Source organism: Hylobates moloch, unplaced genomic scaffold, assembly GCF_009828535.3.
Source record: "Hylobates moloch isolate HMO894 unplaced genomic scaffold, HMol_V3 SCAFFOLD_17, whole genome shotgun sequence".
Classification (NCBI taxonomy): Eukaryota; Metazoa; Chordata; class Mammalia; order Primates; family Hylobatidae; genus Hylobates; species Hylobates moloch.
The window spans coordinates 42813087-42825999 of NW_026652292.1; the positions used below are offsets into that span (position 1 = coordinate 42813087).

At 35.7% G+C, this 12913-nt stretch overlaps 1 protein-coding gene across 1 annotated transcript in view; it reads left to right on the top strand.

Annotated features, from left to right (window-relative positions):
* FRYL (FRY like transcription coactivator) overlaps positions 1-12913 on the top strand; it is a 219195-nt gene that overhangs the window by 174793 nt on the left and 31489 nt on the right. Inside the window, exons 45-49 of the mRNA XM_058430216.1 lie at positions 79-686; positions 969-1066; positions 5202-5372; positions 6327-6467; positions 9643-9840. Of these exons, the coding sequence (XP_058286199.1) occupies positions 79-686; positions 969-1066; positions 5202-5372; positions 6327-6467; positions 9643-9840 (1216 nt within the window). The remainder of the gene's footprint in view (positions 1-78; positions 687-968; positions 1067-5201; positions 5373-6326; positions 6468-9642; positions 9841-12913) is intronic.

Below are 12913 nucleotides of genomic sequence, written 5' to 3' on the forward strand. Positions count from 1 at the left end.
CACTGTTTTCAGAAGTAAAATTAATTTAGCAAAAGAAGTGACTGGGTATGCATTCATCTGTTCTTTCTTTTTTTTAAGAACCTCATATCATGATCCTATAATGGGAAACAAGTATGCAGCTAACAGGAAAAGCACTGGACAACTCAATCTAAGCACAAGTCCCATTAATAGTAGCAGTTATTTGGGATATAACAGTAATGCAAGAAGTAACTCTTTGAGATTAAGTTTGATTGGTGACCGACGAGGTGACCGGCGGCGGAGTAACACACTGGATATAATGGATGGACGGATAAACCATAGCAGTAGTTTAGCAAGGACTAGAAGCCTTTCCTCTCTAAGAGAGAAAGGAATGTGTGATGTGCAGTCCACTACTGAGCCTACCAACGTGATGGCCACCATTTTTTGGATAGCAGCATCTTTACTAGAATCAGATTATGAATATGAATACCTCCTGGCTCTCAGGCTTCTCAACAAACTGCTTATCCATTTGCCTTTGGATAAATCAGAGAGTCGAGAGAAGATTGAAAATGTACAAAGCAAATTGAAATGGACTAATTTTCCAGGACTTCAGCAGCTCTTCCTTAAGGGCTTTACCTCAGCATCTACACAAGAAATGACCGTGCACCTCCTCAGTAAACTCATTTCTGTCTGCAAACATACATTGGTGGATCCTTCCCAATTGTCAGGTGATGTTAATATAATTGCACCAGCACTTTGCATTTTATGTAGTGAAATGTAAACTAATCATGTTTCGAAATCTACTAATTTCTGCTTTTTGCAAATAGTCATAGTTTTTATACGCTAGGTAGCTTAAATTATTTGGTAAAAGCCAAAAAAGAATTAGAAGATCGAGTATCCCAGGAAATGAAAAGAAAATGGTTTCTGTGAACCATCTAAAAAAATACCTTTAACTTTTAAAATAATGTGCAATAAAATTGGTTATTGTTTGCTTTTTTTTGTTTTGATAGGCTTTCCTCTTAACATCCTTTGCTTATTGCCTCACTTAATCCAGCATTTTGACAGCCCAACTCAGTTTTGCAAAGAAACAGCTAGTCGAATAGCAAAGGTAAGCAAATGTTATGCTGAAAGGTAACACTATAGGAAAATTATTTTGTAGTCTGTGTTAAAGGAGGGGGAAATCTCTTAAAAATCCTTTTATTGTCACTTCCCATATGAATTTTGCATTTAAATTTTTATTTTTATGCACATAAAGGACCTGCATAGTAATGGTTTAAGTTACAACTGCTCAAATGACAGTAAATAAAATTAGTTAGAGTAACACTCCTCTGAGTCTGAGTCTTTTTCTGCTCTTTTTCCCATACTTCTGCCTCTTTGTCTGTCTCTCATTCATTCGTTTATTCACTACCAAATATTTACTGAGCACTGGGTTAGATGCTACAAATACATGATAAGCAAAGTAGATAGTGTACTTTATCATGGGGAATGCAGTGAAGTAAGTAGACAGTAACCAGAGAGTCTGATTTGGTATTTTATCGGGGTGGGGGGAGGGTAGGGGAGAGAATACTCAAGGAGCACACAAAACAGAAGTCTTCCTAGAGGAAGTGATATCTAAGCTGACTTAGATCACTATCGAAGAATGGATAGGAATAACCAAAGTAAGATCCCTGGATGAGAGGCAAAGAGTGGAGTTCAGGGTTTGAAGTTTTCTAAGCAGAAGAAATTACAGATGCAGAGGTTCTGAGGAAGAAGAGGGCATAATGTATTTTAGGATTTGGAAAATTCTCTGTCCCTTTTTGTTTGCCTTTTTTCCTTATAACAGTCTTTCTCTTCATCTTCGCTCTCTACTCCATTCTTCTTTTCTTCCTTATTTGGCTCTTTTACCTTCAAAAATCATACTGTTTTAGAAACAGTGATGTAGCTATTTGTAAATCATCTGTTAACATTTGTTTAAAAGTATTATGGTTCTTAACCTTAATGTTAGAAGAATGTGATTTTGACATTTTATATATTTTTGTAAATCATCTGTTAACATTTGTTTAAAAGTATTATAGCTCTTAACCTTCATGTTAAAAGAATGTGATTTTGACATTTTATATTTTTAGTAGTCCCCTCTCAAGAACAATAAGGAACTCTCAAACAGCCTGCCTTTTGCTTAAATATAATTCATAACTTTTTTCTGTCAGTCATTGAGTCTGGAGGAAAAAAGGCTTTTCAGACTGAAAATATAAACAGTTCTAAGAGGGAGTTATATAAATTTACAAGTAGCATGCATATAATAGCAAATTTGGTGAACTGGGGGAGGTGAGTGAATAGCAAGATTAAGTAAAAGAACTTAGCTAAAGTACCGGGAGAAAAAAAAAAAAGGAAGTTTTTCTACAGAAGAGAACAAGCAAATAAAATCCCCAGAAAAAGCTTTTTATGTAAGCAATTTTTTTTAAAAGCTGGGATTTGATTAACAAGTAGCACAGCAAGGGGAAAGAGCAAGCATGCAGGAAGCCAAATAAAACCCCCACCTTTCCATGGCCCAGAGTGCAGCACTGCTAAGTGCACGTTTATCTCCAGGTGCCAGCATAGTAAAGAAAGAAAATACTGGCAACCCAGTGAATCCCATTAGCAGCAATAAGAGTAAGAACCTTTTCAGTATCTTGATAAATAACATTTAATAAATGACATGAAAATATTTAATGAAATATGCTCTTAACACCATCCCCAATTAAATTCCTAAATAAATTAGATAGGGAAAGATTCTTAATATAATTATTCTAAAAGCATGTATTTTTAAAGAGCCATTATTTTAGCTAATGGAAACATCTTCATTTCTTTAATAAAAATGGTGGTGGTAGGAAATAAGCCAAAAGTTGTCTTTTATTCTTGGTTTTTATTAAACTAATCCAGTAGAACATTAAATATCAAGAGAGGGTGAAAATTATGACTATTAGAAATATTGCCTTTTGAAAATGATTACTCGCCTAAAACCAACTGCCTGTATTTGCATTAATAAAGTCTAATAGTAATACAAAGTTTATTAAAATAACTTTCATTTTAATATTTTAGTGACACATGATTAGAAAATTTGTGTAAACAAAGTTTTTTTCCCTACCTGAGGGGTTGGAAAGCAAATATAAGGGGGAAAATGTATATTGGTTTACTTGGGGATTTCAAGAAAATAAAAGGCATAAATCCCCTAAAAAGGGGAGTAGAAGCATTTAAGAGTGGCAGCCGAAATGTGTTGAATGATTACTGCCTGCTAAATGCTGGGATAACTAAGGAGTGTGGCCTCCTAGCCTGAAGGATGTTACAGCTCCTTGAATATCGAGCTGCTGATATCGTGACCACAGTAGGGCCATGGAAATTCCCAAATATCTTTTATGCTTTTAAGAAATCAGATATGGCTTTCTGTGATTCATAAATTGTTTTTAAGTCTGTTTTCTTCCTGTTGGAAAGCACACAAAGGTTCCTTCTCCGTATGCTTTTAGCAACCTGCAGGATGTGAATTAAATTGGTTCCTTAATTATTCTCTCACTTATAACTGTCGAGAGTAATTTTCCTCCATTATGTGCTCCTTCATTATGCAAATATCCCTAGTTCTACTGTTTGTGCCTTTGGAAAGCACAGAATTTCAAAATGAGGCAACACTTAGGACAAATATTTTTCTCTAGTGATTCATTATGGCAAAAATAGTATGCTAAAAAAGTTTGTTATAAAACACACGCTTTTTGGATCATATTTTAACCTGGCATTTCAAAAATTCCAAAATTAAATCTGTCACTTGTTCTATTAATAAAATTGCACAGCATATATTCCAAGGAAATTTCTCCATTTTCAAAAAATAAGTTTTTTAAAATCATTCCTTAAAAAAATTATTTAAGAATGTAAGAATTCTCTAAGAATGTTTTATTCTTCAGGAAAGTTTTTTATGTTTTAAAGAATTTAACAACTTGAGAAGTTATAAAATTATGCGATTTTTAATAATAAGTTATTATATTTTGAAATGCAAATAAGAAATACCAACCCATTTTTTCTTTTTCTTTCTGGTGTCTGTTTTATGGGCAAAACACTACTGCATGAAATCAGCTGGTTTTAATGATTTTATAAAATAACTTCCCAGGTACTACTGTGTTAATAGTCTATGCATGACCTTGCATAACCTTTATATTTTGTGCTTGTTCCATGATAATGTCCAAATGATGAATTTGAGGCCCTCCAAGCCTATTAAACATCTTCTGAATTACCAAAATTAGTGATATTCATCTGAAAGTTGAAGATGTATATATTTAAAAGGACAGTTTCTTTGCCAAATGCTGTAGGTAGTTGTAAAAATACATACAAAACATCCATAAGACAGAAGAATAAGGAAAAGGAAAACTAAAAGCAGAAATGACAATGAGGCTAGCGTTTTATGACAGATTGGTATGTAAGAGTAGCATGGCTTTTTTCCAGTTCTGCATAGCTCAGGTGTCCCCTGGGAGAGGCCAGGGAACATCCTCACCAATAACCCAGGGAACAAACAGACGAAGAAGCGCATTCGTTTAGTAAAATTTCCCCCAAACATTAGTTGGTTCAGATTCTTTAGTATCGTATCAAACAAACGTGAGAGTCAGTACATTTTAGAGTAGCCTCTAAAAGATTGACCAAAGATCTTAGAGCTTTAGGTGATTTCCTGAAGAGCAGTTTGGGGTCCACCATGCAGACTGTCATCCATTGGAGATTCTGGACTCCAGATTTTATCAGAGCCCCAGTGATATCCTTTGACCGTCACACATGTTGAGGCCGTTTGCAACTGACTGCTCTACTGAGATACCCCGGACACAGCTGGAGGCTGAAGCATTTCCTCCCAGTCACAGCAGCTCGGAGCCTCCCTGAGAATTCCCTAGTTATATCTGCCTGTGTAGGCACTTGTGCACTGATCCATCCTGGGTTTGACAAAGCTATTCCAAAATGATGTCCCGAGTTCACACCATACATGGTTCCTGCCAGAGACAGTTTACAGATCTTCAGACTGAAGAAGGCTGTACTATTTAGTAACCACAAAGACGTTAATCCTCTTTCTGTATTAGCTCTTAGTGTTCTGTGAAGAATGCCTTGTGCTTTTTTCTCCTTTCACTTTTCTAACGTATTGAAGTAAAATGCATTAAAACCAATATACATCTAAATTATTTCATTAAGCAAATACATTTAGCATAAAATCAAGTTAAACTTGTGTCTTTATTTTAGGTGAATGAAATAATTTTGTTTTCTAGGTTTGTGCAGAAGAAAAATGCCCAACACTTGTCAATCTGGCACACATGATGAGTTTGTACAGTACGCACACATATTCCAGAGACTGTTCTAACTGGATCAATGTTGTGTGCAGATACCTGCATGACTCCTTCTCAGATACAACATTTAATCTTGTGACTTATCTTGCAGAGGTAAATTTACCAAAAATATTTTCTTATTTACTATATATATGTATGTATATGTATGTGTATATATATACACATACATATATTTTAACTATTCTATGGCACCTTATCAAGTTTATTTATATGCAGAAGCAGCACTGGTATTAACTGATGTTCAAATTGTCTGAGAGTCAACATAGTTAACAATTTTTTAAGATAAAAATATAAGTACTTCCTATCAAGTGTAAAATAAGTTTTTATAAAGGTGGGGTTTTTTCCCACGTCCAGTGTTTGTATCCTTATTCACTGTCCTTAAGTGACATGAAACTCAAAATAATAATACACTTTACCTAATTAAAAATGGAAAATGGGTTTTTAGTGGTCCTGATCCTAGAGAATGGTTATAATTTTTATTTCTACAAAATTGGGTTTTAGCTTAGAAATCTTTTCTAGAATAATAATTACAGCATACAAAAGTATTTCTTCTGGAAAAGTTTTTAGTTTGATGTACATTTGCTTCCTATCTAAAATATGATTTTGAGGCAGCAAAAAATGGATGATAAAGTAGCCCTAGAACAGCACAAAAAGTTAATATCTATTTGATGCCTAAGAAGTAACTTTATGCCCAGAAAAGTAAATTACTAAGTAGATAGGCGCAAAGAAAAAGTCAAAAGCAAGAGATTCCTAGTCACTAAAAATGTTTGTCAGTTTATAATAAAGTGTAATACCTACTAAATTAATTAAGGAAATAAAACACCATGATTTAGATGAAAAGTTATGGTCTAATTCTCCTTTCTGAACCAAGGAAAAATAACAGTAATAGACTCTGCCTTTCACTTTATTAGTCTCTAGATTTCTGATCCACGTAACTATAAACTCATAGGCTAAATCTATGTTTTTCAACCTCTTAAATGTAAATATTGAGTTTTTATTCAACCTGATTAAAGTATACTTTAATATTACTTTTAACATTATTTTTAGCTATTAGAAAAAGGATTGTCCAGTATGCAGCAATCACTGCTACAGATTATTTATAGTCTATTGAGTCATATTGACCTGTCCGCAGCCCCAGCCAAGCAGTTTAATCTGGAGATCATAAAGATTATTGGCAAATATGTACAGGTGAGTGACCACAAAACTTACATATAACATTGTTCATCTAAAAATGATTTATAATCACACAATATTGGAAATGCCTTAAATGTCAAAGAATAGGGAAGTGGTTCAACCATAAATCATGTTTTCAGGATATTTGCAGTATGGAAAATGTTCTCAATATAAGTGACAAAAACCAGAAGCAGAATTAGTGTGATTTCTACTTTTCGTATTAACAATTTCTGTAATGTTCTGTAATGATGGGAAGGAATGCATATACACATTGCAGCAGTCAAAACTCTGGAAATTAGGACTGTGACTCATTCGTTGTTTTTGTTTTTGTTTTGAGATGGAGTCTTGCTCTGTTGCCCAGGCTGGAGTGCAGTGTCGCAGTCTCGGCTCACTGCAGCCTCTGTCTCCTGGATTCAAGCGAGTCTCCTGCCTCAGCCTCCTAAGTAGCTGGGATTACAGTCATGTACCACCACACCCAGCTCGTTTTTGTATTTTTAGTAGAGATAGGTTTCGCCATGTTGGCCAGGCTGGTCTCGAACTCCTGACCTCAGGTAATCTGCCCACCTCAGCCTCCCAAAGTGCTGGGATTACCGGCATGAGCCACCGCACCTGGCCTCATTGTTCTTTCTTTCTTCACACCTTTCTGTTTTTTAACGAGATTCTACTTAGTAGGCATAGACACTACTTTTATAAACAGAAAACCTCTTTGAAGAGTTTGCATTTTAGAGATTTTTATGTGTGTCTGATAAAAAGTGCCAGGTATTTAGAAAGTGGAAAATTAAACTTGATTTAAATGTAAATGATGACAAGTCGGCCTGGTCTTTGCTGAATTTCACCTTTGAAATTCAGTTAAGCTATCAGTTTGAGCTACCAGTTAAGAAAGGCATTGCTGAGCAGATCAGTAGGATGGATACAACTCACCAAAGAGAACAAGCTCATTAACAACCTTAATAGATTAATATGTTGTGTTTATACTCCAGTTACGTTTGCATTCACTAGAGCAGAACTTAGAATGGGAAATACTTAGCTGACAAGGAATTTATTCTAGTTCATATCTGAAAGTAATAAAACTGTATTAGAATGTTTTCAGTGATTCAGTTATGTAATCCAGATTACCTCTTACATTCCCTTGAAAATCAGTGATTGCAGATATCCAAAAAATGGAAGATTTTCTGGTGGCCCTGTTTATCTTCTGTCTTACCCTTCAGTGAGTGAGGCTTTACCAGATAGCAGTTATATCTCTTTCTAAAGGACATTTCTCTTTTCTTCTTAAACCTTAAAAAAAAACATAAAATATTTGCTATATTTCACATAGAAACATACCACATTGAATTCACTACCTTACGAACCATAGGTACATTTCTTATGTTCAGAACCACAAGCTCAACTTGCCAGTGGACAAGCAGCTAACCAGAAGGAGCGCAGATTTGTGGCCAAGTGAACCGCACACCCCCCATCTCAAAGGAGCAACACAACTTAGCTTCCTCTGTGGTTTTCATGTTAGAATATGGGTCCAGTGTGGCGAGACTTCTCATTTTAAGAGAAGCTGGAAAATCTACATTTTTCTGTAAAATCTCCTGATTTTAAAATGTTGACTCAATTTTTTTTCCAGATTTCTTTATAAATGTGTGAATCAAGATCATATTTAGCTGATGGCTCATCACAGCCGCTGGCTTATGCTTTATTAAACAACTGAATATTTCACAGAATTGAATTATTGATAATCTTTTACATTTAAATGCAACCAGCAATATAATTTATGAAAACATCCCTAAAGTTTAGCATTTCATGATGCCCAGAGATTGTAATTATTTCTGTCAGGAAAAAAATGATGATTATTTCTACTTAGTCATGATTTTGTTAAATATAAACTTTTTTTTGTTTTGTTTTGTTTTTTTTGAGATGGAGTCTCTGTTGCCCAGGCTGAAGTGCAGAGGTGCGATCTTGGCTCACTGCAACCTCCGCCTCCTGCGTTCAAGGATTGTCCTGCCTCAGCTTCCCAAGTAGCTGGAATTAGAGGCACATACCACCATGCCTAGCTGATTTTTGTATTTTTAGTAGAGATGGGGTTTCACCACACTGGCCAGGCCAGTGTCAAACTGCTGACCTCAAGTGATCTGCTCGCATTGGCCTCCCAAAGTGCTGGGATGACAGGCGTGAGCCATTGCTCCCGGCCTTTAAACTACTTTTTACAGTGCTGTTCTTAAAATGTCACAGTATCATGTAGACCTTTTTATTATCAAGCATTTTGTGTTTTAGGTGTCTTCATAGCAAGATGTTATGAACTCAACTGGATAGCCCAGTTCTGCCAAAGGTTTTTTACTTCCTTTTTTTGGTGTCTTAATGGTTATTTTTCCTTCCTCAGATATCAGCTGTGAAAGAATATGTATAATATAATACAAGGTTGAGATGTGATTTTTGGTACCATAAATAAGAAGTAGTTTTTTCTATGTATCCTTTTCAGTGGGTGGTAAAAGAAAGATAAAGTCTTTATCAAACATTGACTCTTCTCTACATGTACATCTATCTCATAAATAATTCCCAGATTTTATTGGTAGGAATATACAAAACTAAGACAAGCAGAAAAAATTTTTTTAAATAGCCAAAATATGTAGGGAAAAAAACACCTCAGCCTACACAACTCAGTAATCCCTGAGAACATCACATTAGCATGGTATCTACTCTCAGTATTTGGGGCCTGGGCCATCAAGAAAAAAAGACTTAACTGTATTTTAGTATTTTAATATTTTTATGTCTAAAAAGGAAGGTATTCATTAAAAAATTTTTATCTGCAAAGACTTAAAATACTTAAATTTTAGAGTCTCAAAGCTATAAACTTCATTCAGCTAAAAGTTGACGTATATACAGATCTTTTCTTTACTGCTACTGCCAAGTTACTGTATTAGTCTGTCCAAATTAATGGTAATTACAAAGCACTTATTGGGAGAAAAGCAAGATATTTCAGTTGGGTAGCATTATTACACGTACGGTATCTGATAAATCTAACAGTACAAATAATAACTTGTGTTTTCTTTCCTTTTGTAACTCAAACATTTCATTAAGGATCTTAAAAATGAGTAATTTTTACAAGTATTTTTGTAGAAATAATATTTTCATGATGTACAGTAAATTGTTGTTCTTAGTTGAATGTGCATTTGTAACTTTTACTTGTCAATTTTTTTTAAACCAGAGTCCTTACTGGAAGGAAGCCCTTAACATATTAAAGCTGGTGGTGTCACGCTCTGCGAGTCTTGTCGTACCCAGTGATATCCCCAAGACCTATGGAGGAGATACAGGTTCTCCTGAAATATCCTTCACTAAAATTTTTAATAATGTTTCTAAGGAGTTGCCTGGGAAGACCTTAGATTTTCATTTTGATATATCTGAGGTAAGATGCTCAGAAATTGATAAAGGTACTCTACTAGGAATTTTCGTTTGTTTATTTATTCATTCTTTGATTTAACAAACATTGATTGAGCCCATACCTAGTGTTAGACAATATGATAGCTGTTATGAACAACAAAGTGGGGATGGGGGGAAGGCCTGCTGTTAGAAAGCTTACTGTCTGTTAGAGAAACAGACTGTACATTCCCCATCTAAAAGAAACGTCACAACTTAACTTCCCAACAGTGTTTAGCTTCACAACTAAACATTGTAATCAACACGCGGCTGGAATACATTAAAAGTGCTAGGGGAATTTGTAGCATCTATCTAAAGGAGTGGTTTCAGAAAGGAGCCAACATCTGAGCTGAGTGTTGAAAGACAAGTAATTCTAGACAGGCATCTATGGCAGTTTGGGGAGGGGAGGTTAATGCAAAGAAATGGAGAATGTGTGAATGAAGGCTTGTAAGTGTGAGAAAGCATGGTGTTCCAGACACTTCCAACTAGTACAGCCTACCTTGGGCACAGAGTTCAAAACAGTGCAAGTAGAGTGTGATGAGAGATGAGGCTGAAGGCATAGGAAGGGGCAAGATCGTGGGGATCTTGCATTTCATAGTAACAAGCTGGTTTTATCTAAACCAGTAGGAGCTCTTAAAGGACTTTTAGTTGGCGCGTTAGGGTTTGCGTCTTAGGAGGATCACTCTAGCCACAGGATAGAAAATAGGGCAGGGAGGAGGAGAGGACAGTTGGTAAGGAATCTGTTAGAAGAATTTGGGCAAAAGATAATGTGGGACTGTCCCAAGACAATTGCAGAGGTAATGAAGAAGGAGGAGAGATGGTTTACAAAAAGACCAAGGAAGTAACTGATGGGATTTAATGGGAAAGTGGGGAAGAGGCATCAAGGATTTGATGAATGGCCTTGACAGGTAGATGAATGTTGCACCATTCAAGAGAGCAGGAATGCAGGAACAGATCTTACAGCAAGGAAGGAGAGGGGGCAATGAGTTCCATCTTGGACATGTTGACTCAGAAGTGACCCAGAAACATACTAAAGGAGGTGCCTGGTGGTCAGTTAAATTTTGGGATCTGAAGTTTTAGAGGAAAACTTGGGTGGAAGTAACAAATTAAGGGTTTCAGTGTTGTATAAGTGGATGGCTGAAGCCATGGAAGGAAAACTGAAAAGAACAGAAGGCAACAACTAAAGGAAACCTGAGAAACTGGATATTTTAGGACTATACAGAAGCAGGGGCCATCAGTCCAGAAGGAACCCTGGAGCCTGGCTATGCTGTATATTAATAAAAATCTCACTTAAAGATTTCTCATCCTTGCTGAGAGTCCCAATTTTTTTTCTCTCTGGCACCTGAGCCCACTCTTAGTGCCTTGGTGCCATTGAAATGGTCTTTCAGAAGCCAAGGGAGGAACTTTTGAAGAAGGAAGTTATTGATCAAGTATTGTAAGGTTGAGAAAGATTAAAAATTGAAGCTCTACTTAGTTTTTTGTTGATTAGAATTATATAGATAAAAAATGTTTTATTGCAGTTTAATCTTGGCATTAGAATTTATCCTAAACTTCATTTTTTTATATAGAAAGCATATTTGTTACTAATTTTTTAGTTAATAATATCTGAGAATTTCTAGCAAGATGTATGTATAATAGCATGGGAGTATGATAGAGAAGCTTGGCTTTCCTTTTCCGTCTGATTCAGAAATCGATTGTGTAACTTAATTATGTTATTTGAAGCAGTGATGCAAATTCTCAAAACATTTTATATACTTAATTTCAATTTGTTGCATCAAAAATTCCTCAGTACCTGCCATGCATAGGCACTGGAGATACACCAGAGGTATAGAGGCAATCACACATGGTCCAATGGATACATGTGTAGTAGGGAAGTCAGGCACATGAACAGTTTACAGTCAGCGTGGTAAGTGTCCCAAGTTTGATTACACAGAGGCAGTGGTGGTAGAAGAGAAGTCCTCCTTAAAAGTCTGGAGTCATCATTAAAAGATGATTAGAAGTTTACTTAGTGGATATTCCATGCAAAGGGGCAACATAGGCTAAAACACGGGTCTATAAAAGAGCATGGTATGTTTGGAAAACAAGAGCAAGCTCAGTTTTGCTGGTGTGTGAAGTTCAGAGGGGGAAGTGGTCGTAGTTGAGGCTAGGGAGAGAAGGATGATCAGTTGGGCATAAAGGGAGTCGTATGACATGCAGATGAGCTTGAATTTTATTTTCAAATGCAAATTTAAAACACTTTACAAAGTCAAATATAAATGAGTTTTTGATTATCATAGAATTTTTACTGAAATAAATTTTGGAAGTATTACACATCAGATTTGTAGTACGAATCTACATAGAAGTGTTCCTCTTTTGTTACTTCAGTATTTGCTAAACCACATTGCTGAAGCATACTTAACAATATGCTTTGAAAAAGCACCAAAATTTAACAAATATTAAGTCTGAGTGGTAAGAAAACAGATGATTTTATATTTAAAATACCAATCTTTTTTATATTTTCTGAGTTTTGGATATATTTTATAATCATGGTGGGGAAAGGTGGAGATGGTGGTTTTTAAAGAATGCAGATTATATTTAAAGTAGGAATAGGCTTTCTGATCATCTCAGATGTAAAATTATTATTTCCAATAAAGCCTCTTGATTAAAAATATATATGGCCGGGCACGGTGGCTCATACCTGTAATCCCAGCACTTTGGGAGGCCGAGGCGGGCGGATCACGAGGTCAGGAGATCGAGACCATCCTGGATAACATGGTGAAACCCCATCTCTACTCAAAATGCAAAAAAATAGCCGGGTGTTGTGGCAAGCGCCTGTAGTCCCAGCTACTCGGGAGGCTGAGGCAGGAGAATGGCATGAACCCGGGAGGCAGAGTTTGCAGTGAGCCAAGATCGCGCCACTGCACTCCAGCCTGGGTGACAGAGCGAGACTCCGTCTCAAAAAAATAATAATAATAATAAATAAAAAATAAAAATATATATATATATAATTACCTTTGATCTTTGTTAACATCTGCGTCGTGCAAAGTAATTTCATGTTGTTTTTTTGTTTGTAAAAAATATTA